At 45.3% G+C, this 25,967-nt stretch overlaps 2 protein-coding genes across 12 annotated transcripts in view; both read left to right on the top strand.

Moving 5' to 3' along the window:
• LOC102934247 (serum amyloid A-5 protein-like) overlaps positions 1-661 on the top strand; it is a 35,877-nt gene extending 35,216 nt beyond the window's left edge. For both annotated transcript variants that reach the window (XM_043549140.1, XM_037899701.2), the window contains one exon: positions 454-661. In XM_043549140.1, coding sequence (XP_043405075.1) covers positions 454-595 — 142 coding nt within the window. In that variant the 3' untranslated portion in view covers positions 596-661. The remainder of the gene's footprint in view (positions 1-453) is intronic.
• A 3,093-nt stretch (positions 662-3,754) lies between these two features.
• SAAL1 (serum amyloid A like 1) lies at positions 3,755-20,887 on the top strand. Of its 10 annotated transcripts, none has more exons than XM_037899690.2 (14): positions 3,755-3,818; positions 6,877-7,055; positions 8,214-8,327; positions 8,529-8,570; positions 10,429-10,512; positions 12,760-12,839; positions 13,516-13,575; positions 13,858-13,973; positions 14,794-14,977; positions 15,250-15,332; positions 15,448-15,636; positions 16,789-16,985; positions 18,436-18,528; positions 19,235-20,887. In XM_037899690.2, the coding sequence occupies exons 2-14, from the start codon at positions 6,933-6,935 to the stop codon at positions 19,325-19,327; spliced, it is 1,458 nt and encodes a 485-aa protein (XP_037755618.1). In that variant the 5' UTR covers positions 3,755-3,818; positions 6,877-6,932; the 3' UTR covers positions 19,328-20,887. The 10 variants fall into 10 exon arrangements, with proteins under 10 accessions (XP_037755618.1, XP_043405069.1, XP_037755619.1 ...); XM_043549134.1 differs by lacking the exon at positions 3,755-3,818 and adding an exon at positions 4,057-4,072 and having other exon boundaries at positions 6,871-7,055; XM_037899691.2 differs by lacking the exon at positions 3,755-3,818 and adding an exon at positions 4,599-4,824.
• The last annotated feature ends 5,080 nt before the right edge of the window (positions 20,888-25,967 follow it).

Consider the following 25,967-nt stretch of genomic DNA (forward strand, 5'->3'; position numbering starts at 1 on the left):
TTTAAATAATTGCAGGACCTCACTTTAATCTAGAATTGGTACATATTGTCCTTGGTATTTCATCCAAAGAAACTATGATCATAGGTACATTTGCAGTCCTCTAATGAGGATTGTTTTCAAATGTTGATTTTGAACATGATGACTATGATACAAAGGAGCTTATATCTTAGTGGAGGCAAATAATGGGAAAGCTTTTCAATTCATAACTACTGCAGTGATGCACTTCTGGGATGACTCCTGCTATTTAGAGACGGCTAAGATTTGTGTCTGTGACAAGGTAAGTGAGCTAATATCTTTTATTGGAATAACTTCTGTTGGTGAGGTGTTTGTGCATGTCCTCAATTTTATGGAAAAGTAGGTATTAAACTATGGGGGATAAATGTAAAGTAAATAATTTAGTTAATGATATTTAACTATAAACTGTCTAGGATAACCTTTGTTTCCTCTTTCCAGTAATGCCAGGGAAGGTTGGCAGAGTGACGTTAGCGGCAGAGGAGCCGAAGACACACGTCAAGACCAGGAGGCAAATGCATGGGGCAGAAGTGGAGGAGACCCAAACCGCTACAGACCAGAGGGCCTTCCCTCAAAATACTAATGAGCCTGTAATACTTTACAATAGTTCTATTTTTCTCTTAGCTGTGCAAAACCACAATAAATCAAATCTTAAAATACTGAAGCTCTCAGTGAATGAACAAACATCCTCACCTACAACCACCCTAAGCCATATTAGCAATAATAAAAAACAATATCGGATACAAATCTTCATGATTCCGGGACAAAGGTAACCCTTCACTGCCCCAGATTTGGAAAAAACTTCCAGATTATTTAATGATTGTCCTTTACTTGATTTCTTGCATATTCCTGTGAAGCAGAAGGCACTGGCCAATGTCAGAGACAGGCTACTGGAATATTTTGATTCATTATGGTAATTCTCCTTTTTATTATTATCCCCATTTTACAGACAGGGATCTGAGAGATGTTAATTGACTTGCCTAACATCACAGGGGAGTTTGTAGCAGAGCTAGGAATGAAGTCCAGTCCTCTAACCATAAGACCATCTTACCTGGCTAATTAGTTGGGGGCATAAAAACCACCCTACAAAGGTTTAGGTATCATGGCAAAAACAGAAATTTGTGGGGCAGGTCAGGAGGAAAGTTAACATTTTAAATGAAAAGATGAAAACACATTTTCCATGGTGCTGGGAGTCTAGTTCCACTTCAATAAGCAGTAATGTGCTTACATTTTAAAAGTATGTATTTATTGTTGTCAGGTGGGTAGAACCTCTGTTCGGTTTGAGATCAGAGTCATCATTGGATGAAACCAGTGTTTTCTGGCTGTGTGCTTTCCAGTGTTTGGATAGTTACCAGGCAGCTGACAGCAGTCTCATTAGGTTTCTGGTAGTGCATTTACCCCAACATCTTCACTTAAAAACAAAGGAATCTTAAAAACTCAAAATCATGTCAGCCTAATATTCCTGAGGAAGAGCTCTGTGCAACTGGAAAGCTTGTCTCTCTCCCCAACAGAAGTTGGTCCAATAATAGACATTATTACCTCACCCATCTTGTGTCTCTAATAGCCAGGGAGCAATACAGCTGGAACAACACTGCAATTAACCTCTCATCGCACTCTTGAACAAAAGAGCAAACAAATGTGCAGCATGCGGGGGGGGGTTTAAGAATGACTCTGGTCAAATAATTTTTTAGACCTTTCCTCAATTTTTAGGGTAAAAGTGCGTAGTCAATAAGACTCAAATCTTACAATTTTTCGGCGCGAAGGGGCACTGTGGGGTGGCTGAGGCACTGTTTGTGGGAGGCAGAGCTGCAGGGGGCACTGTGGGGTGGGTGAGGCACTGTCTGTCTGTGGGAGACAGGGCTGCAGGGGACGCTGTGGGGTGGGTGAGACACTGTCTGTCTGTTGGAGGTAGGGCTGCAGGGGGCGCTGTGGGGCGGCTGAGGCGCTGTCTGTGGGAGGCAGGGCTGCAGGGGGCGCTGTGGGGCGGCTGCGGCGCTGTCTGTCTGTGGGAGGCTGGGCTGCAGGGGATGCTGTGGGGCGGCTGAGGCGCTGTCTGTCTGTGGGAGGCCGGGCTGCAGGGGGCGCTGTGGGGCGGGTGAGGCGCTGTCTGTCTGTGGGAGGCCGGGCTGCAGGGGGCGCCGTGGGGCGGCTGCGGCGCTGTCTGTCTGTGGGAGGCAGGGCTGCAGGGGGAGCTGTGGGGCGGGTGAGGCGCTGTCTGTCTGTGGGAGGCCAGGCTGCAGGGGGCGCTGTGGGGCGGCTGAGGCGCTGTCTGTCTGGGGGAGGCCGGGCTGCAGGGGGCGCTGTGGGGCGGCTGAGGCGCTGTCTGTCTGTGGGAGGCCGGGCTGCACGGGGCGCTGTGAGGCGGCTGAGGCGCTGTCTGTCTGTGGGAGGCCGGGCTGCAGGGGGCGCTGTGGGGCGGGTGAGGCGCTGTCTGTCTGTGGGAGGCAGAGCTGCAGGGGGCGCTGTGGGGCGGCTGCGGCGCTGTCTGTGGGAGGCCGGGCTGCAGGGGTCGCTGTGGGGTGCGTGAGGCGCTGTCTGTGGGAGGCCAGGCTGCAGGGGGCGCTGTGGGACGGCTGAGGCTCTGTCTGTCTGTGGGAGGCAGGGCTGCAGGGGGCGCTGTAGGGCGGCTGAGGCACTGTCTGTCTGTGGGAGGCCGGGCTGCAGGGGGCGCTGTGGGGTGGGTGAGGCGCTGTCTGTGGGAGGCAGGGCTGCAGGGGGAGCTGTGGGGTGGCTGCGGTGCTGTCTGTCTGTGGGAGGCTGGGCTGCAGGGGACGCTGTGGGGCGGCTGAGGCGCTGTCTGTCTGTGGGAGGCCGGGCTGCAGGGGGCGCTGTGGAGCGGCTGCGGCGCTGTCTGTCTGTGGGAGGCTGGGCTGCAGGGGACGCTGAGGGGCGGCTGAGGCGCTGTCTGTCTGGGGGAGGCCGGGCTGCAGGGGGCGCTGTGGGGCGGCTGAGGCGCTGTCTGTCTGTGGGAGGCCAGGCTGCAGGGGGCGCTGTGAGGCGGCTGAGGCGCTGTCTGTCTGTGGGAGGCCGGGCTGCAGGGGGCGCTGTGGGGCGGCTGAGGCGCTGTCTGTCTGTGGGAGGCCGGGCTGCAGGGGGCGCTGTGGGGCGGCTGCGGCGCTGTCTGTCTGTGGGAGGCCGGGCTGCAGGGGGCGCTATGGGGTGGCTGCGGTGCTGTCTGTCTGTGGGAGGCTGGGCTGCAGGGGACGCTGTGGGGCGGCTGAGGCGCTGTCTGTCTGTGGGAGGCCGGGCTGCAGGGGGCGCTGTGGAGCGGCTGCGGCGCTGTCTGTCTGTGGGAGGCTGGGCTGCAGGGGACGCTGAGGGGCGGCTGAGGCGCTGTCTGTCTGGGGGAGGCCGGGCTGCAGGGGGCGCTGTGGGGCGGCTGAGGCGCTGTCTGTCTGTGGGAGGCCAGGCTGCAGGGGGCGCTGTGAGGCGGCTGAGGCGCTGTCTGTCTGTGGGAGGCCGGGCTGCAGGGGGCGCTGTGGGGCGGCTGAGGCGCTGTCTGTCTGTGGGAGGCCGGGCTGCAGGGGGCGCTGTGGGGCGGCTGCGGCGCTGTCTGTCTGTGGGAGGCCGGGCTGCAGGGGGCGCTATGGGGCAGCTGAGGCGCTGTCTGTCTGTGGGAGGCCGGGCTGCAGGGGGCGCTGTGGGGCGGCTGCGGCGCTGTCTGTCTGTGGGAGGTAGGGCTGCAGGGGGCGCTGTGGGGCGGCTGAGGCGTTGTCTGTCTGTCTCTCTCTGGCTGGCCGCGGGGCAGGGTTGTTGGTGCCGGCCCAGCAGCCGCGCGGCGAAGCACGCTGAGCCCCCCTGGCCGGGTGAGCCGCGTGCGGCGGGATCCGGCCCCTCACGGGGCTGAGCAGCTGGGGCCGATGCAGGAGCCGCTCCCGTCCCCGCAGCGGCATGACGGGTTGAGACCCCGGGGAGGGGAGGAGGGAGCGGGCCCCGACTTGCTCCGGGTGCCCGCCGCGCCCCTGCCTCGCCCAGCGATGGGCGGAGTCTCCTGCCCCGGCCCTCGCAGACCGGCGGCTGCCAGGGGAGCCGGTGCCCCGTGGGGTCTGCGCGCTGTGGGTCCGTGGGGTGGCGGGGCGGGCAGCCGGTGCCCGGCGGAGGCGGGGTGGGGACCTGGCTTTCGGGCGGGCAGGTGGGGCGGCGGGAGGCAGCAGCGCTCTGCGGGATGCGGCGTTCGTGTCGTGGCGGGGAAGGCGACACAGGTGGTGGTTGCGGGGGACCCCTCGGGGCCGCATTAGCTTTTTGTGGGCCTGGCCCCACACACATTTGTGGGGCAAGGTGCAGGGGGCCTCGGGGCGGTCGGGCTCCGGCGTGACGGGCGGGCTGGGGGCACGGAGCCGCAGGGCGGCGGGAGCAGCCCAGCAGGAGGGCCCTGGTTACAAACCTGCGGCTGCCAGGCGCACACTGGCCTGCCCAGCCCAGGGCGGCCCGCAGGCCCCTTCTCCTTGAGGGCGAGCCCGCCCCACACCGCCCCCTGCCCAGAGACCTCCCCCACTGGCCTCCCACCACAACTGCACCGCACCGCTCCCCGCCCAGAGACTTGCCCACCGCCTTCCTCACAGCCCCCCCCCCCCCGTCACAGCCCCCCATATTCCTGAGGCGAGTCTGCGCCAACGCATTAAAATTTCTGCGCACAATATTTTAAGATTCTGCAGAGTTTATTCGTCAATAAATAAATGTGGAGGCTCCAACATGGCAGTGGGGAGCACAGACCGCTGGTTGCATGGAGGTGGGAGATTACCCTGCAGCCTCCCCCCACCCCATCCTGGGACAGGGACTCGGCCGTGAGGCTGCGCCCGACCCTGACACAGTGTAGGTGCCAGGCCTGCCCCAGAAACACCCCGGGGCCCTTCCCATTCCCCCCCCCCCCCCCGGTGCCAGGCGCATCAGGGTGTGGGTGAACAGGCTGAGCCCGGCAGCAGGATCCAAATGCAGAGGGACTTAGTGCAGGGCTAAGAGAGTTCTCTGTGGGGCAATCTGGGTGCGGGAGGCTCAGTGGGAGATCTCAATGCACAGAAGCTCGTTGGGGGGTTTCAGGGGCAATGGGACTCTGCAGGGGATCCAGGTGAAGGTGTTTGGGGCTCAGTGGGGAGGGGGGCTAGGTACAGGGGAGATGGGGTTCATTTGGGTGGGGGTGCAGGTGGTTGGGGCTCAGTGGGGAGGGTGTCTGGAGGGTTCATCGGGGTGGTTCAGATGCAGGGGAGATTGAGCTTGTCAGGGTGAGGGTTGGATGGGCCTGTTTAACAGGGGAGCCCCAGTTTCTGCCAAGGGGATGGCGCACCCTGGGCTCCAGCTTTCTCCTGCCCCTGCTTTCCCTTCCCTTCCTCTCCCCACTGCTCCATCTCTTCCCCATCCCACTCCTTTCCTTCCCCCCGTCTCTTTCCCCCTGTCTCTGCTTCTTCCTATCCCGGCTTCCCCATCCCCTTCTCTTCTCCATCCCATGCCTCTTCCCCACCATTCCATGTCCTCCTCTCCCCACCCCACCCCCTTCCTTCCCCACTGCCTCTTTCCACCAAGCCACAGCCTGCCCCTGCCCTTCCCCACCATAGGCACTCAGTGTTGTACAGAAAACAGGATGGCTCCCAGCACACAGAAGGGGAGCTCAGTCAGCACTGGGACACAGAAAGTGGCATCTTCTGAGCAGCACTCTCTTTGGGCAGCTCTGTGCTTGCAGAAAGGTTGGGGGAGGCAGTGGCGTGTGACTCTGTGTGCCCCCATGCCTTGCCTCTGTTAGGGGATACTGCCTCCCCCCCCAAACTAAGCCCATGTGTGTTCTCAGCTACCACCCCCCTCCCTTTGCTTCTCCATCACTTTTGAAAGGGAAGCAAAGAAATCTGCAGGGGATCTGTTTTCATTCCCCCAGGAGTATCCCATACAGAACACCCACTGCCCAGTGGCCCTCCCCCCCCGACCCTCCAGAGACCTACTCCCCCATGCCCTTTCTGCCCCCCAGCCACACTCACTGGCCTGCTGGCAGTGACTATGTCCATACATGGGCTGAGCCTGCAGCACTGCTGGGGCCGGTCAGGGATCCCTCTGGCCCCTTGGAAGCCGCACAACCAGCCAGGACAGAGCGGGAATCCGGCCTGCCCCGGCCAGGCTCACTCAAGACCCACATGCCTGGAGGGGGGCAGTAGGGCTGCCCCTAGACATTGTGGTGCCCTATGCAGTCCCCTGTGAGGGGGAGGAGGGGCTGCACCCAAGGTGTGTGGGGGGCAGGAGCAAGCTTGGGGGGTAGGGGGGAAACCGCCCTCCAGCACGAGCTGGCGGAGCAGGCTGGGGCTGGGTCGCTCCCTTTCCTGCTGCCTGGTGATTGCAGGGTGGGCCTGACCCCACACTCATGGGGTGGTGGGAAATGGAGTGATCCAGCCCCAGTCTGCTCCGCTCTGCTCCCCTGGCTCCCAGCCTTGGGACTGGGGGGCACAGGGGAACCGCCCCCCAGCACTCACTGGTGGTGCGGCTGGGAGCTGGTGGAGCTGGCTGGGGCCGGGTCGCTCCACTTCCTGCTGCCCACTGAGTGCAGGGAGAGCCTGACCCCTGCTGCAGTCCCCCAGGACTTAGCTCAGGGGAGGGGGTGGGGTGAAGTGGGGGGCAGGGCTGGGGTGGAGCAGGGGCAGGAAGAGGCGAGGCGGGGGTGGAGCAGGGTCGGGGGTAAATTTCCTGGCCTGCTCAGCCGGCTGGGAGATCAGGCTTGAGGCTGGAGCAGCAAGTCTGGACACTGGGGCCCCTTCTGAGTGTGGCCCAGCGCCATGGAGCCACTGGTGCCATGGTAAACCCAGTACTGGGACCCCTCCGTGGTTTGGTAGGGACAGGGATGCTGCCAGCTCTTGCCTGGAGTCACTCCCCACTCATCTTTGTTTCTAGAGAAGCAGGATTGCTGGAAAACTTCTGGTCCAGAGATTGTGCTGGATTTTTGAAAAATGGACCGGAATCCTTCGCCCCCTTCTAGCGATGCTGAGGACGAGCAGGCAGCAGGGGATTCCATTGGGAACACAGTCTACAGCAAGCATTGGCTGTTCAGTATCCTTACAAAACTGATTGAGGTGCGTGATAAGTGCCATTCCTCGGTCTCTGAAGATGTGCTGGGGACACTCTTAGGTACTGAGCTCTTTTTGTGTTAACAGATGACCTGCAGGTTAAATAATGGGTGTTGTAACATGTAGAGAAAGTGACCTCAGTAAGTAACCAGGGATAAGATTGCTCACTGTTATAAGGAAGGTGAACAGCTGTTTAAGCTAAAGGACAACTTTGGTGCAAGAATAAAGGGGTGTAAACTGCTCATGAACAAATTCAGGTGGGAAATTAAAAGAATGTTTCTAGTCATTAGAGGGGTGGAAGCAGCATCCCAATAGTAGTTGAGGGGCAACCAACACAATTAGTTTTAAGAGAGCACTCGAGAAATTTATGAGTATAATTTATGAGTATGTATGACAAATATGTGATGTAGGGGGTCAGGGCTCAAGAGCCCTGGGGTTCACTTCTGGTTTATGTCTCATGTTCCTAAAAGCTTATTCTTCATGGTTTTAGTCAGCCACTGGTGGGGGGTCAGGAAGGCATTTCCTGGCCCCCAATATATTCTGGGGATGTTTTTCTTTTTTTATTTCCTTCCTCTGAAGCATCAGGGATGACCAGGGCTGGAGATAGGATACTGGATGGGGAGGGCCAGTACTCTAAGTTGGCACCAAACAGTCTCTCTCTCTCTCAGATGCTTGGCTTCCTGGTTCTTGCTCACATATCGTTGTATGATTTGATAACTTTAATGTAGCTAGCCCAGTGCACACAATTAACTTGTTATGAGAAATATATCTTACTCACCCGTGTGTAATATCTCTGCAAAGAAAGTAATACTTGAACATTTCAAGAGAGGACCTCATACCTTCTAACAAATGTTGATTATCTGATTATTGATTATTACCCAGTAATCTGTCAGGTAGGTAAGTATTGTTGTCCCTGCTTTTTTAGATGAGTAAATTGAGCCCAGGTGAGGTGAAAGGCCTGCATATCGTTCAAGGAAAGTCTTTTCTGCCCAAGAAGATTAATTTAGAAAATGCTTAAAAATGAGGAGTACAGTTTTGGAAGGTCTGAAAAGAGTAGATTGCTAGTGTCGTCTGTCTTTGGATAACTAAAGCAATAGATTGTCTTGAAGAATTCACTGTCACTCCCTTACTATTGCTCCATTTTCGTTTTACTTCACTTGATAGGTCATTAGCCCTGAAAAGAGTGACTCCAACTCGAACCGTGAGGAAGTGCAGACAGAGCTAGATGAAGAAATGGAGAATGACATTTGTAAAATGTGGGACATGTCAATGGATGAGGTATGTTGGTGAGCAGCCTGTAATGAAGTATTCAACTGTAAAGCTGAGAAATTTCTCTGCAGTGCTTCAGCCTTTCACTGAATGTCTTCAGTCGAAATGCTCCTCTAAGAAGAGGATTGATAGCTCTGGTTAGTGGAAGACTTAACAAGTACTCTTTGCCAGCTTCCGAACTTGGATGGTGTTGCTCCTTCTCTATTCTAGTTGGTGCTATCTGCTGAGGATCCCCTAAGCAGAGTACGCCTGGTAAGTTGACATAAAAGATGCCTGTCCCTATCATGAAATTTTTTCAAGTACCAGGCTGAGAATTGCAAGATTTTTTATGTGCTTTAAAGCAAACACTAGCTCATGAAGAAAGACCTTCTATTAGATACAGGCAGTTGCGTCCCGGGAAGGAAAGGGGCGGACACCAGGATGGAGTTGCATTGGTGCTAAAGTCCAATATCTTTTCATATGTTGAGATTTAGAATAAAATCTGCTTCTGTCACAATAGTACAAGTATATGCACTGACTTTAGCAGTGCGCAAGGAAGAAATCAATGAATTTTATAATGATGTACAGAAAGCAATACAAGAAGTTTGAAGACAAGATAGGTTATAGTGTTGGGAAACTTTCATGTGAAAGTAGGATTGGACTGGATTTCTGGGATGGAGCAACAGGCAGATTGAAACTCAATGAAGAAAGCAAAAGAGGAGAGAAGCTACAAATTTCTGCCTATGCAACAACCCAGTGATAATGAACACCGCTGTTCCAACAAAGAAAGCTGATGAGGGAGTGGAATTGGCTATCACGTGATGGGCAAAGTAAGAATACGATAGATGATGTACTTGTGAATCACAGGTGGAAATCAAGTGTGTTGTCATGCAGATTATTTGTGGCAGATATTGGATCAATTCATAAGTTAATGTTGGCATTGATGGGGTTGGGGCTGGGCGCAACTGAAAATGTGCCAAGAACTAAAATCTATGACCAATTTATCAGGCAGTGTGTCAGGAAAGAATACAAAGAAGCTATTCAGAAAAACATCATTTCTTCTTTCACCAGAAACATGAACATTGAAAAGACATAGAACAGTGTTTTGTTTTGTTTTTTAAAAAAAGAGGAATACACAAAAAGAAGTGTGACACAAGTTGTATTGAAAGATAAGAAAACTGAATGGGACATATGAGTTGAAGCTCCACAGTGAAAGACAAGTGGAGGCAAATAGTTGAGGATGAAGAAGCAAAGCACGAAGGAGGGAAAGAATATTCTGAAGAGTTGTACAGAGTCTGGAACACAGTAGATGAAATGGTCCCTGAAAAGAATGGAGAGGTGCATAAAGCAGTGCTTGCAGAGGGACAGACCAGATTTAGACCAGGATGGAGTATAAAAAGTCAGCTCTTTGTGATGAGACAGATATCAGAGAAGCAGATATAACAAATTTGGTTGTGTTCTAACAACTTTAGAGATTTTAAACAACCTTTTGGTAGCATTTGGCAGAAAAGATTATGACAAGACTTGAACATATGGCATCCCCAAGAAATTGATCAAGCTGGTAGAAAACATTTACAGCAAGTCAATGAGTGTGGCGAGAGTAGACAAGAAGCTGATGGAAAGGTTCAGGATAACCATAGGAGTGAGACAAGGATGCACGCTGAAATAGTGAAATTTGTTCAGCTTGGTCCTGGAAGCAGTATTGATTAGCACTGAGAGATAATATGACTCCTCTTATTTCATGTGGGAGGATAGTGAATCACCTTAGATTCACAGAGGATGTTGATTTCCTAGCATTGTCCAAGGAAGATGTACAGAGAATAACTGCCAGGTAGACTGAGAAAGCAGAAAATTTGGACTGAAGATCAGCATGAGGAAGGCAAATATTGTGACAACTGGAAGACCAGGGAAGAGGTCAAGATCGAACATATCTATAGTTGTGTGTCTCTGTTTTCATTTGTCATTGACTGTAATTGACAAGCCTACAGGGCTTGGTAGATAACTCACCTGTCATAGTGAATCTGACAACTGCTTGATCCAGCCTGATTCCATGAGAGAAACATTTGATTTGCATGTGGAAATTATATTTTAAAAAGGAAAAAAAAGTCTAATTAACACTTTTTCTCCCCAGGATGTTGCATTATTTCTCCAAGAATTTAATGCCCCTGATATATTTATGGGAGTGTTTGCCAAGTCTAAGTGTCCTCGACTTATTGTAAGTATAGATTAATGGAAAGCGCTGTCCTGGGTGAACACTTGCAAAATATCCTCCCCTTTCTCCTGCCTTCTTGTTTTGTTTGTATATGAGTTGAATGGTAAGGTGGAGTTGGGGGGTGGCTTTTAAAATATACTACAACCAGTGCTTTCAATCTTCCTTCTGCTCTTTGGTCTATGATCAGTGCTTAGAAAATGTTACAGGTCTTGAATGTAGGTATTTGTTCTGGTCTCCCAAAGTGATTTTGGTCTTAGTGGATTATCAGATATCAGTACTTACAATTCTGTCATTCTTATAATCACTTGTCTCCCCCCCGCTTTTCAGTTCATGTGATTTTAGCAGTCTGTATCTCACAGAAGTGCTCAGTGTTGTTGTGACGGGTCTGGCACTGCAGCGCCCCTTTGTGGCGGGGGGTGTCGGGGCCTCGCCACTCCTACGTTCCCACGCCTGTCCTGTAAGGGCGTTCCAATGTGGCCCAATGGCCGGCTTCCCTGTGCTCGCCCCTTAGTCGGGGTAGTGGGACCTACCCACTTGAGTCCAGGTGTCGCCCTGAGTATCGGGCAGTGTGGCCCGACTGCCGGGTCCACATAAATCGCTCCCCATGTTGGGGTAGTGCAGCCTGGCGGCTGGAGTCTATACAATCCCCCTCGCAAGCAGGGTAGTGCGGCCTGGCAGCCGGTGTGTATATAACTCACCCTGCACCTTGGGGCAGTGTGGCTCGGCGGCCAGAGTCTATATAACTCACCCTGCATCTTGGGGCTGTGTGGCCCGACGGCCGGAGTCCATATAACTCCCTCTCAGGCAGGGAGGTGTATCCCAATGGTGGGAGAGGTAGGGGGACCCGGGCCTACCCTCTCCACCGGGTCCCAACCCAGGGCTCTCCTATTGGCGGTGTTTCCCCTCGTGCTTAGCTCGGCGGGGATCCGCCCGCAACACATCGAGCGTCAGTGCAGCTTTGACGCTGCCTGTCTCTAAGATGCCCCTGGGTGACTTCCTACCCTCAATGTCGCCTTCTCCACTCCTGCGGGGGGGGTCCTCCGGTCATCCCCTCTGGCCAAAACCTCCGTCCTGGGCGCCGGGTGTGTCCCGGCTTGGCTGGCCCCTGGATCCGGGAGCTTTGGCTGTCCCTCCTCCAGAGCTGGCAGTGTGCCTCCTTCTCCTCCCATAGTCAGCCCAGACTGAGCACCTTTGCAGGCTTTTATACTTATTCCCCAGTTGGCGCATGCCCAGCAGGGCTTCTGGGGCGGGGCTTCCTCTGCCAGGAAGGAAGGGTTAACCCCCATGATACCAGTGTGGGGCCACTCTGCCCCGTCACAGTTGTCTTAACTCCACTCGCACTGAAGTCAGTGGAAGAAGAGTTAGGCTAATACTGATGGCTTTTGAAAATCTCACTTTTAATGCTTTATGTCATTTGAAAGTTGGGTTCCAAATTCTCTGATCATATATGCCATGGCATTGGCGTCTCTCCTTAGCAATTTGAGACAGTGGCTGCTAAAATTGTGGTGTAATTTAAAGGTGGTGAAAAAAGATGGGAGTAAAAATGACTTTCTTTTTTACCTTTTTACCTGTCAGGGCTAGAATCCAAGCTTTACGTTACTGAAGATTTGAGATTTCAAGGTTTCCAGTGACATTTGTTATTAGCACTGGTTATTCACAAGATACTTCAGAGTCCTTGATCTCGGTGTAGAGCTGTACATTCTTTTGGTCATTGTCCAGGAGTGAATATAATCTGTTGGTGATATCTGCTGCATTTTGTTTTTAAAAATACTGCAATCAGCAATTGAGGTCTGTGAGGGGTTTATTGAGAAGATTCTTTCTCTTGTCAGGAGGCGAATATGTCATGGGGTTGCATTTGTGTGCTGAGTTCTTTGTTCTTATGCTGTTCTTATGCTTATGAATCCAGCTAAGCTCCAAACTGATTTGCACAAAATATCTATTTGTCTGGCCTAACTAACAAAACCAGAGAAGTTTGTTTCAAGGTATATTCATTTTTGATTTTTTAAACCCTTAACTATGATAAGCCTGAGGAATACTTGCCATCATTTGTCCATAGTATAATTAGCCATCAGTGCATCCGAGGCATTCCTACATGACATCTCTAATGGAAACATTCAGTCTGTGTGGAAAGTGAACGCTCATACCAACTCATGTAGAAGAGAAGTGAGAACCAGCTCCCCCACAGTTAGATCTGTACCCTAAGGGTACCTATATTGCATTGTCTAATCCCACTATAATTTGACTTCACAGGAAATCTGTGTGGGAATATTGGGTAATATGGCCTGTTTCCAAGACATATGCATGTCTATTAGTAAAGATGACAATCTTGGGTGAGTTTGTTTGTGTGTGCTTTTGCTTTGCATCATGTGTGTGTATATGTTTACAAAATATGGATTAAACATTAAGACTCTTTTTAGTCTTAGATTTTGGACCAAATAGATTAGGGTTAAATGTTAGAAAATTAATTTTATTGTAAATATTTTTGTCTCTGTAGTTGTTTCTTTTATTTATTTTTTTTAACAAAGAAAAGGTCATTTATTGGGCTTGTCTGTCTTGAGAAGTGCAATGCAGATAAATTAATCCACTGTTCTGTATCTCACACGGGTTATGTTAAGCGGAGGAACAAAGTTTCTCGTTCTCTGCCCCAACTTAGTTCAGGCATTTCAACTGACTAGTTGCTGAATGGAAGATAATGCCGCTTTGAGAAATTTTCAGTGCTAAAAAAAGCTATGATGAAGAGAAGAACTATCAGTTAACCATGAGTCTCCTCCTAACACTCATCATAGACCCTTGAGCATATATTGATAGATGCCCAGGAATGCATTTTTGTCTGAATTTTTAGAATTGGAAATATCATTAATTTCTGCACAAGTAGAGGAGGATTTTACTTTTATGTTGCGGCAAACTGCTGGTATGAAAAATTGATGTGAAATTAATCCTGTTCTAAAATTAATTTTTTTTTAAGAACAATTCAGTTAAACTTCATATTGTAACTTTTATTTACAGACAAATATTATTGCAACATTTATGTGATTCGGACTCTCCTACTTTGCTGGAAACAAGCAGGTAGGGCATCTTGTTAGCAACTGAAATATTGATGTTTGATAGTTTTAATGTGTTCTAATGCTTGTAAATAAAATCCTTGAGAGTGGGCTGATTATTTTGTTTTCTCTCCCTTTCCATTCTTAAGTTCCACAGTGTACTTGGATTTCATCCCTCGTGGGCTTGATTTTTTTTCTCCATTGTACCAGTAAGATTAGTGTAAATCCACAGTAACACTACTGTAACTAGGACCTGACCCACTATATTTTAATTACATGCAAAGCTAAAATTGCAATTATTGTCTAGGTTGTTGTTAACCTGCCTCTCCCAAGCTGAGGTGGCCAACATCTGGGTTGAAAGAATCCGAGAAAACCCATCCGTGTATGACTGTGTTTGTTTTATCATGTCAAGCTCTACAAATGGTAAGTTGCCAAGTAATTTGGGTATTGGTGTTGATAGATAAAACACAATGCTGAAGTACATCTGAATTGTAAAGACAAATTGTTTTGTTTTGAAAGTGTAGAATACATTAAAAATAATAAACTTCATGAGTACAGAATAAACTGCACGTACTCTTGCAGGTTTTATAGATCTGTCCGATCCCTAAAGAAAAAGGGAAGATTGAAATCAGCCCTAGATTTACATCTGTGCAGGATCAAATTTCTTTCATTAAGGCAAATCACGTGGTCCTTATTGAAGTACATGTACTTGGCATTTTTATTGTTTTAAAACAAGCCCATGTTTTCAGTTATTCCAGTGTAACATTGTATCTCTTTTTAAGGTTTGCTATCTAAATGCACTGTTGTCTTGTTAGGACTAAACTGAAAAACACTTTTAGAAAAATAAGCCAAGTAATAGGCAACTATTCTGCTTCTTCTTGTAACGTTACAATTCTTACACTGTTTTAAGCATGTAGCTTGACTGACATTTATAAAAATGTGTTTTTCATCTTCAGCTAAATAAAAACAGCAGAACGTTTATGCAAAAATCCTAAAATTTCAAAGCTTTTTGACTTAGAAGAATGTCATCCCTGCTGTTCCCTATTTTAAGAAATAATAATACTTTGCTCTTCTATTTGAGGGTCTTGTATGTTTGATTTCAGTGGGACTACCGAAAGTGTGAAGTGCTACTCAGCATGAATATTTATTCTAAATTCTGTTTTTTGTGTGTTAACATGGGTAAGAATTTTGTATGCTAGTTTTTCATTATTCATCAAAATTTATTATGTTTTTGTCTGTGCAGTTGAACTGCTGGTTAAAGTGGGCGAGGTGGTGGACAAGCTCTTTGACCTGGATGAAGAACTAATGTTAAATTGGATTAAACATGGCTCTTGTCAGTCAGTGGGACAGTCTACAGATGATTCCCCAGAAGAACATCCAGATTTTAAGATTGTACCTTGTGTACTTGAAGCAGCAAAACAAGTCTGGTACGTGTGCTTTTTCTCCTTAATTTTGGGGCTAGGGTGACTGCTGATTATCTCCTTGCAGCCCAATCCTGAAACTCTTGACTTCAGTGGGGCTACTCCTATGAGTAATAGGATTTGGTCCCTGTGATTTGTCATATAAAAGTGCCATGATGATTTATTCTAAAGTTTCTTGTTGTTTGTGGGCCAGTTGGATAATCCTTGTATCCTAGTGTTCATGAAGAGTCATTTTTCTATTAATAATGAACTCATCTGTTTTCTTTTGTTCGATGTAGCTCAGATAATCCAGAGGGGCTTGATGTTTATATGCATATCTTGCAGCTCCTAACCACAGTGGATGAGGGCATTCAGGCTATTGGTAAGACACTTGAATTGTTGTATATTATGGAACAATGCTGCAGTGACGTTAGATCGTGACAGATACTTAAGTAAAAAAAAATTCTCTCCTTGAATCGGTTTTTTTCTTTCTCAAGTGCAGTCTCCTGATGGAGGAAAAGAGACTTGGACTTTACTTTATGGTCTGGTTTGCCATGAACTCTGCCAGCCGGATGATCCACCGATCATCATTCAAGAGCAGAAGAGTGTATTGGCCTCTATTTTGTCTGTACTGTCTGCCATGTTTGCTTCACAGATACAACAGGAATATGTCAAGATGAGAAAAAGCAAGTATCATTTTTACTTCTTGTACAATTGATGACTTTAGAGTCATGCCAGTAGTGGGGTGGCATGTTAATTTAATTTATTAATGGTTACTCAAGACTGGTTTAGGGCACAGAATTGTTACAAGTTTAGAACAACATAAAGGTAACAAATTGGCCCATTATAAAGAAAGGGGTGACTTGCAAAATTCTTATCTAAACCAGAGTTCAGATTTAAATGTTTCTAAAATTCGGGGGGTATTTGGAGCTGGATTTTCAGCTGAGTCTCCTCTTTACCAGTTATGGTGATAAGTAATAGAACTGCAAAAATAATACTTGTTAATGACAGAGGCTGGGGTTGCAGTTATTTTAAGAGGTAGGAGGGAATTCTGCATTTAATTCGTGCATTTTTATCATTTGCATCAACCATTGTGAATGTCTCTGAGAAATGGATGAAAACATAGGCTAGCCTTTAAGATGGAAAGGAGTGATATGGAATGAGAGTTGATTTCTTTAGGAGCAGAAAATTGCACTGCTCACTTGGCTGGCAGTTGGGTTTATTATTGTGCAAAGTTTACTGTACTACCCTCTGTTTTCCTTTCTTCAGATGGTAACTAAATTGAATGGCTTACAGCAATGTCCAGGTTTCCTTTGCTATTGGGTCTGGGCTTGGTGCAGCCTAGGTATACAAGTAATGGGGAGAGGGCTCAAGGAGTTGGACCTGCACAAGGTAGCACATACCCTTCCAATAAAAGGGGGGAGATTGGTTTGGCTTAGGCATCAGAAGCATGGGAGGTATTGTGCTTTCTGTGAACTATTGCTGGGGAAATTCCCCCATGCCATGGGGCTATGTCTTTAAAGACACATGGCCTGCAGAAAGGAGTGGTGTGCAGTTATGATAGAGAGTGAGATACCAATTGTATGTAACAATTCCCAGGTCTCTCGAGTTTTGTCTCCTGGATTGTGCTATCTCCTGACACTTTTAAAAACCTTATTGACAAACAGTGACATATACAGATAACCTATGGTCTTGAAGCAATCTGAATGTACATTTCTACATCCTTATCAAATCTTTCTTCATGTTTCAAAATGGATCCTCTTGACAGTATCTGGGAAAAAAACCCCAAATCTGCCTTTCAGTTTGTAAAACTGTGGTTTCCTGTTTTTGTATATTAGATATGCCTCTGATTGGGAGTTTGATTCGAATCTTACAAAACATGGAGGACTGTGGGAAGAGATCTTTTGATAACTCAAAGAAATCGCAGCCAGAGGAGACTAAGAAGTCGGGAACAGTTGAGGAAGACTTCCATCTGAAAATCTTGAAGGATATCTGTTGTGAATTGCTTTCCAATATGCTTCAAGAATTGACTAAGGTAAAGAGAAAAATTTTAGGAGGATTTTATGCAGAGGAGGGAAAGAGGAAATCTTATTATTCAAGGGGCATTTTCTTCCTTTTCTTTGCTCAAAGTACAGCTATGTACCAGAATTGAGTTGTGTAAGGTTCTGATTAGAGAAGTGACTGGAGGCACAACTGTAACCTATATGGCACAAGATAGAGACCAAGATATTTCTGAGGTCTTCAATCAGTTTATCTCACAAAATAACCTTCTTGATGTACATTGGTAATTCCTTTTTGCATGTGAATTAATGACTTTAAGTCAGGGAAAGAATACATGTAGGTCTTTATTTAAGTGGCAATTTCTCAGCTCCTGGCTAAGAAGTTCTGAAGATTTTTTTTTGAGAGCATTTAAACTGAGAGAATGTTTTCCCATTTTCTATTCAGTTTTGCGTCAACTATTGTCTCTAGACTGTAAGCTTTCTTATTTATATGATGTATTTTACCTGCTTTACAATACAAGGACATGTATATGTAGAGCCCTTTATTTTCAGTTTTTATTTTGTTTGATTTTTCCCAGGAATTTATCAGTGTTTATTACCACAACAACAAAAACAGGTGAAAATCAGTGCAAAAAATTATTAATAATTTTTCTGGGTAAATATTGGGGTTTATTTTGGTGGATGAAAAGATGGGTGGGGAAGTATTCAGTAGATTAATGCTCTGAATTCCATTCATCAGTGTGGTTTGCTGCAGAATTAAAACACAATGCCACCTCTGAGTTTAAGAACCAGTATATCTCTAATCCCCAAATAAAACTTTTCATTTGAATAAAAAATGTACTCTTGTAGCCTTAGAACTATTAGACTATGAATATTTACATTTAATAATTGGGACACATCGTGTGCAGCACATACACTCAACTTCACCCTTTTCTCCTGTTTTTGTTTTTTTAAAAACTTTTGAGTACTTCCTTGAGTTCTAAAACGTATTCTGATGCAGATTTTCGTTTTCTTCCCATTTGTGTATGTCAAATCTTTAAACCGTTATCTGCTAACAGCTTGAAATGCGTACGTGGTGGGTGTGAGATTCATCAGTACGTTCGGATGTGCATGCACTTCAGAGCTTGTGTGGGTGCCTGTGTACATCTTGTAGACTAATTTGTAGCTTTACTTCAACGGGCAGCTTTGCACATACACACAGACTAGTGTATTATCGTAATACAACACAATGCATGAGATATCTGTATTTTCATAATAGAACAAGTTATTTTTTATATATTTGAATGATACAAAAGTAGGGTGGAACTCAGGAAAAAAAAGAATAATACTTTTTTGTAAAACCTGGGAGTTTTTTGGTAAAAATCAGTTTAAACTGAAAATGAAGGGGCTTATGTATATGGCACTATGCACGTGGCTGTGAGCTTATGTATTCAGCAACTGTTTATGAAATACTAGTTGTGTTTATTTTTTACTGTTGTTTTCTAGGAAAACATATTAGAGGGATTGAACCAGGGACATCTAAATGAACAGAAATGTTCCTGTGCGTTTCAGAATCTTTTACCACTATATTTCACTTCAGTGAGTATGTGACAAAATCTTTAACATGGGTGAGAACATGCAGGGCAATTTATAGCCAGGTTTAAAGAGGGCAGGGTTACTCTGACATAAGATGCAATATCGAATGACACATCAGACATTCATATTTTCTTTCCTTTTCTTTCGGCTCACATCAGCCAAAACTTTGAGCTAGATCATCAGCTAATGTAAATTGGCAGAGCTTCTTTGTTTTAATAGAGTGATTTTAAAAAAAAAAAGCATATCTGATTTCCAAAGTACGAAAAACATATATATATATTTTTAAGCAAGCTCAAACCTTCACTGGTATTGGAGCGAATTGTATTCTATAGATTAGTCTGTGGATGTCGTTGGACTCAATGATATCTCGTGGCAAGAGTTTAGCATGATTCAAAAAAGGTTTAGGTATTTATATAGACAACTAGAAGATCCAGTTCTACATCAGTAAACACTTAAAAAAAAAAGTTTTGGAAGTGAAATAAACACTCGTTTTTCAGGCTTCAAACCAGCTTCTAATTTTGGATGTTTGGGGGGCAGATTAATTTGTCCTATAACTGCCTAGTGCAGGGTTTCTTGCACCTTCTTCTGAAATAGTACTGTCTGCTGTCAGTGATAGGCTACTGGAATATACAGACCACTGGTCTGAGCCAGTATGGCAATTCCTTCATTCCCTCTGAGTGTATTTGGCATACTTGTGTTTTATTTCTAGGTGGAAAGTTTCCTTGAAGCGCTGCGTGAGGCTGATCAGACGCTTGCTGACAGTCTAGAAAAACGTTTCCCAAGCCTGAGGCTGCAGACATAAGAAAGTACATGGAATATTTTCTTCCTATGGAATGAGGATTTTGACTGTTTCTTTGCAGTATTTTAGAAATCAACATGTCCATGAACTCAGAAGAATGAGTTTAACCCCCTTACCTGCAAATGGTATTTAAGAAATTTCACAGATATTCCTGGTTAATCTTGGATTAACTTGATCTGGGATGGGGAAGGAAATAAACTCACTTGAAGTCAGTTCTTCATCCTGCAGTTTTGTCAGCTTTTGTGATCAGAGGCTTTTGATTTCTAGCTGCTTATTTGAAATGCAAAGCAGAACTATAAATATACTTTTGTATTTTAATAACCTGTGAGCTTGTGCTTTTCATCTGTTGAAACAATGAAATGTATGGAATCTTTTAAAATGCTGCTGACTCTCTTACATTGTTCTTGGTAGGAGAGTTAGTCAAAAAGAAATCTTAAATATCTTCTAGCTAAGCAATCATTAATTTCTTCAATCACCTCAGTAAAGCAGTTATATCACACTGATAAATGACTTGCTTTGTTTTGGAAGATGTCAGTAATGTGTGCAGATGTTATAGCAGAAATTTTGCAACCTATTCTGCTACGATGTCTGTACATCTAATTTCTAAGCCCCTTTCACTATGGGGCAATCTAGGGACTCTAGCTCCAACACAGTTTAAAATGAATTACTTTCAGGCTACACGGCAACTTCTGCTTGTTGTAGTCAAGTTGCCTGATGCAGAGTTGTAGAGTAGATCTAGATTTAATGTCTTGCATACAACAAAACGCTGCTTTTTAGAAATGCTCTCTATGCTTCAGTTCAGAAAAATATCAAACAGTTCTCGTTCCTTATTGATGTATGTTGTTATGTTGAATTATTTTGAATGAAATTAGAAATGGCTTTTTAGGCTGGGATTTTCAAAGATGCTTAAGGGAGTTAGATATCCCAACTCCTACTGAATTTCAGCTCTCTCAAACGCTTCTCAAAATCCCACTCTTCAGGTTTTTTTTAACTGCAGTACATTTTCATATGTTTTATCTGGGTGCAGTGCAGCTCATCTTGTCTGCTGTGTTTGGACATCAAAGATATTACAACAGTATGTTGGCTTATGTCGTTTCTATAAACTGGAACTGGCAACAAGTAGACAAAATTAATTTGAGATATAAAGATACGATGGAACAAGTTCATGGAGAATAGCTCATTAGCATACATTCATTCCACAGTTATCCAGATTTCTCTAGGCTTCTACTTTACTTGTCCTGAGTTACATGTACAGGTCGTAATTATTGAAGATACAGTATCTGTACGTGTGCTAAGTCTTTTCATCCAAACTTGTTTTCAGAGGTGGTATTACTCAGCCTTTCCATCAGGTAATTGACAGCATCTCTGTTGTTGGCAAGGGGACTTAAAAGCTGGAAAACGCTGACTGAAGTCACCATAAGAATTGCAGTCGTTTCTTGCATTTTTTATATGTTATTGGAAGCAGTTGGTAACTGAGTGGCTACAGGGTTTTCATACTATGTTGGCATTTTTGAATATTTTATTAAAACTACAGGTTTATAATAAAGTTATTTTTAAAAAGCACTTTGGTTTTCTTTACTTTGTGTCAAATATGCCTTCTGAAGAACTGTCAAATATTTACTACTGTCTTGAGTGAAGGTAACTTCTAAGAATAGAACTGAAACCTGTTTCCTGTTGTAAATATCCTGTGAAACATGTCCTCCTTTACCAGAAATTTGTTTTTAACACTGTCTCTCAATATATTGTAAGCCTTTGCTTTGTCACTAAAGCTAATGAGACAGATTACCTTTCTTCCAGTGGAAGTAGCCTTCTGGCCTTTTCCCTACATTATTTTAACGATGCTTATCTAAGAGAATACCATAGAAGTGCCTTTATTGGGAAGGTACCATAGGTTTCTTTCAGCATTCACAATCTTTGTTTGTTTTCATCTCTTGATGTGTAGTGCTTTACAAACTCTCCTTAAAGTAACTTTCATAGAAATTGAGAATGGAGAAGACCTATTAGCTCATCTAGTCCAACTCCTGGCCAATAGAAAGTCATTCCCCACTCCATATTATCAATGCTTTATGCAGAGGTTGTATGTGTTTTAAATGATTGGGTGGGGGCGAGAGGATTCAGCTGTTTCTGGAATTTTTTTCCCCATTGCCTGGGTAATATCTAGCATTGCAAGACATGGCCTGAACATTATATTCTGTGGAGAAAAAGTGACTGGTTTTAACTTTTTTTTTTTAATCAGAGGAAAACACACAGGATCTGTTTAGATTTGGGTGGCTCTAAATTCAGGCTAGTGTCCTATATAAACAGAAAATGTCAAAGGTCTATGTTGTTAAATCCCTGTAAAAATGGTCCCCAAAGATATAATACGAGTACTTCTCAGCATGCTGTGAGAATGGAAAATTCTCCGTTCCATGCATTCTGCCTTTTTACAACTAAGCCAACTGTCATTAAACAACATTTCATCTACAAAGTTTTAAGATTAAAAGGGAATTGGACTGGTAATGGGATATATTATTAATATATTGGGCTTTAGGTGTAGGGACTCCTCAGTGAACAGCTCTCCCCTCTGAAATTCTTTTTCCCACTGTTCTGACAGAGTGCTAGAATGTTAACCTTCAGGCCAAGAGATAAGATTCCAGCTCTTACTTTTCTCAGGCTCTTTCCTGTGGGAATGATTATCAGCATAGTATAGTTTATTGGTGGAGTAGAGTCCACTAGTGACATCAGCCAAGCTGCTGGGTTCTTTTTAATAATTAGGGTGAATTCCTGGCCTCATTGAAATCAATGGCAAAATTCCCATTGACTTCAGTGGGGCCAAGATTTCAATCACAATCTGTTCACACCCATTTGATAGTGACAAAAAATTGTTCCCAACTGATGGCTTGTTTGGCCTATATGAGATTAGCTGAAGATCCTTGTCCAGCCCCTGTTGGACTGCAGTCAATACAAAAAAATACTATTCTAGTTAAATTAATAGATTTTAAGGCTAGGGAAGGGTCCACTAGATTATTTAGTCTTACTTCCTGCATAACACAGATCAAAGAATTGCACCCAGCTAACTCAGTATTGAGCTGAATAACTTGTTTGACAAAGGGCTTGTCTACTTGGGGAAATTTTGTGACATAGCTACAATGGAATTATTATTCTGTTATAATTATATCAGTACATATCCCTGATAGACCTCTATTGTGGAATAAAGGTGATTTTGTGTGAGAAGAGTAATTACTCTGCTTCTAGTCTGCCATAAAATTTACTTTTATTCTGCAATAGCGGTCCATACAGGGACTTGTATTGATATAATTGTAGCAGAATAATTATTACAATATAATTGTGCCAGAAAATTTCTCCATGTAGATATTCCCTAAATGGGAATGTAGATGGAACTCTCTCCTCACGACCCCCCAGAGTCAGCTCTTCATTGTCTGAGCTATGGTGTATTGTCAGGAGAGTGCAGGGAGAGGTGGTTTTTTATTTTGCTTCTGCAGCTCATCTGTGCTAGTCTATATATAAAGGGTTCAGGCTGCTGATTCGCACCTTTTGCTGGTGCTAAATTCTCATGAAAAGTTTGAAAGGCAAAAGTTGAGATTTTAAAATATTTTCAATTGTGACATATTTCTTGGTGATAATCCCTTTCATGCTAATATCATTTAGAGCAGAGATCATGTTTACTGAGCCTGGGGACTTGTTAGTGTGTGTTTTAAAACCCCCCCGGTATAGTGGGTAAATACAGTAGAATCCTAGTTTTGCAGCACTGTGTTAGGAAACCTTGCTGAACAAAAATCTGGCAGCAAACGTGCATTTCCCCTGCACACTAAGCAAATATATGTAATATTTTCAGCATTCAGAAATGGTGCAAGTTATGTTTCTACATTAGTTGGTGGTTTATGTGTGTGGATGTTATGCAAGTGCAGTATCCATAATTACCACAAGGGATCTCTCTCAGCCTGGGCTTTTATATTGTGCTCCTGTTTAGATTATAATCTTTATTCTTAGTTTTGGCTCCCGTTTCCAGCCTTGTTATCATGCTCATTGCCAAACCAGAGCTATCTACATCATTGTGATTTTGAATGTCTATACCTGTTCGTACAGGCAGGTAGCTTACTCCCAAACGGAATGGTTACCTTCAGTGACATCTTATCTTCCTTTTGTTAAAAGAAAGCTACATCTCTGTGACTAGTGCAGAGTTCTAAGAGAGAAACATATCAAAGTGCCGAACCAAGAAGACAGAGGATTTTGGTCCCAATGAAACTGAACTTGGCATGAATCTTTAGTGATCTGTGACAGCATCAAAATATTACAGGGATGGGAGATTTAAAAATCAAGAGAAAAAGCTTAGTTGGTTCTATGTACAAACTAGGAATTGTATTTGAAAACACTAAATTAGATTCATCTATGCTGTAATTCTGTTGACTTCAAGGGAATTACAACAGATTAATTTGGCCCATGTTTTTATGTAAAATTGCAATTTATATGACTCCTGTGGGTAGCTCCCTGCTACTGGAGCACTGTCTCATAAAACCATAGAAACTAGAACTGGAATAGGACTGTTAGAACATTTAATCTATTCCCCAGCCAATGCATGTTTGTGCTCTACATCCCAATTTTTGAAGAGTGTTGCCGTATAAATTTATATGTCTCAACTGGTGGGATTTTTACAATTTCCTTGTGGGGAGACTACACCACAGTGCTTAATGTTGGGAGCTTTTTTCTCTAATATTCAGGCTGAATTTCTGCTTTATCAGTTTTATCCCATTAAATTTTTTAGTTTATACTCTCTCACCTTCCATATTTTTTTCCCTCTTTTGTGATTATATAGTTCTCACCCTTGTATATCTGTTTTATCTACCTTTAATCATTCTTCGTAAGGCAGGCTCTCTGCTTCATTTGTGACAGTGGTATGAAAGACGCCTGATACAGGATACCTTAAAATCAGTTAACATTCTGTATGAATGGTTGGTTTAGCTACCAGAAGAGAATTGCTGTTGTCTTTTTTTTAGTTTTTGTTTTGTATTTTCTTTTGTCCTCTTGGATATTTTTCTTGTCTGGAAGAAACTAAAATAACTTTTTCTTCCAAAATTTTTTGTTGATCACAGACACACTCATTCCACATACACAGATATAAAAAACTATATTATACCAGAGATTTTTATGTAGCGTGTTTATTGAAGGTTAATGTTTGGCGAAATCCTAAAGTCCTTCTTCAGTTTCTGTTTAGTCCTTACTGATCCCACTGACTTCAATGAAAATTTTGTCTGAGCAGTGGCTACAAGAGTTGGGATAAGCGCAAAGATCCAAAGTGTTATATGAACGAAATATCTGTACTATCTGGTCAAACAGGAGGGAAATACCTTTGGAATGAATATACTGTTCTACAATGTATTTTTCTTGTTAAATCTCTTCAACTGAACTATATCAGTGATTTTTTTTTAATAACTAGCTAAAATGTGTGTACAGAACATTCTTATATGGAAGAAGGTTCTGTAGCTAAGTAAAGCCCTGTCTACACTGGCAAGTTTCTGTGCAGTAAAGCAGCTTTCTGCGCTGTAACTCCCGAGGTGCACACGCTGCCAAGCCACTTAGTGCGCAGAAACTGCGCAGTTGTAGCACTGTAAAAAAATGACCCCAATGAGAGGCGTACAGCTTTCTGTGCTGGGGCTACATCACTGTGGTGCCAGTGTAGACACCCTGGTGTCTACAGGGTGCTGCGATTGGCCTCCGGGAGGTGTCCCACAATGCCTGTTCTCGCCTCTCTGGTCATCGGTTTGAACTCTACTGCCCTGCCGTCAGGTGACCAACCATCATCCCCACCCCGTAAATTCCTTTGGAATTTTGAAAGTCCCCTTCCTGTTTGCCCGGTGATGCATGCAGTAGTTTCAGCACATCTTTCCAGGTGGCCATGCCTGCTGCACGCAACAGGTGATCCCCCCTTGGAGCAATGCTGAATTGCTGGACCTCATCAGCATTTGGGGAGAGGAGGCTGTCCACTCCCAGCTGCGCTCCAGCCATAGGAATTATGAACCCTATGGACAGATTTCACAATGTATAACAGAAAGGGGCCATGACCAGGACACACTGCAGTTCAGGGTCAAAGTGAAGGAGCTGTGAAACACCTACCACAAGGCACGGGAGGCAAACCACCACTCCGGTGCTGTGCCCACAAGCTGCCGGTTCTACAAAGAGCTAGACATAATACTTGGTGGCAACCAACCTCACCTTCACTGCGAAGACCACTGTGGATACTTAGGTGGCTCATGTGCCAGTCAAAAGTGGACCAAGCCAGGAGAAGGAAATCTTGTACGAGGATGTGGAGGAGGAAGACCCAGAGGCAGAGGATGACTTGGAGGTCAGAGCTGCATGCAGCCAGGAGCTCTTTTCTACCCCAGAGGAGCCTAGCCAGTCACAGCTGTTGGATGTTGGTGAAGTGCAAACAGGAGAGGAAGCCCCTGGTAAGTGGATTTGATTTTGGGAATCACTGAAGCAAGTTATTGGGTGAAGGAGGGTTGCAGAAAGCAGGCTTGTCTCCCACCGCATGCCTAGTCTGAGTGGCGGAACAGGCTGTTGATTGACTCCCTCACTTCATGGGAATCTGCCTCAGAGATCTCCAGGAAACTCTCATGAAGATATGGGGAAATCCAGGACCACAGGT

This window comes from Chelonia mydas, chromosome 6, assembly GCF_015237465.2.
Source record: "Chelonia mydas isolate rCheMyd1 chromosome 6, rCheMyd1.pri.v2, whole genome shotgun sequence".
Classification (NCBI taxonomy): domain Eukaryota; kingdom Metazoa; phylum Chordata; order Testudines; family Cheloniidae; genus Chelonia; species Chelonia mydas.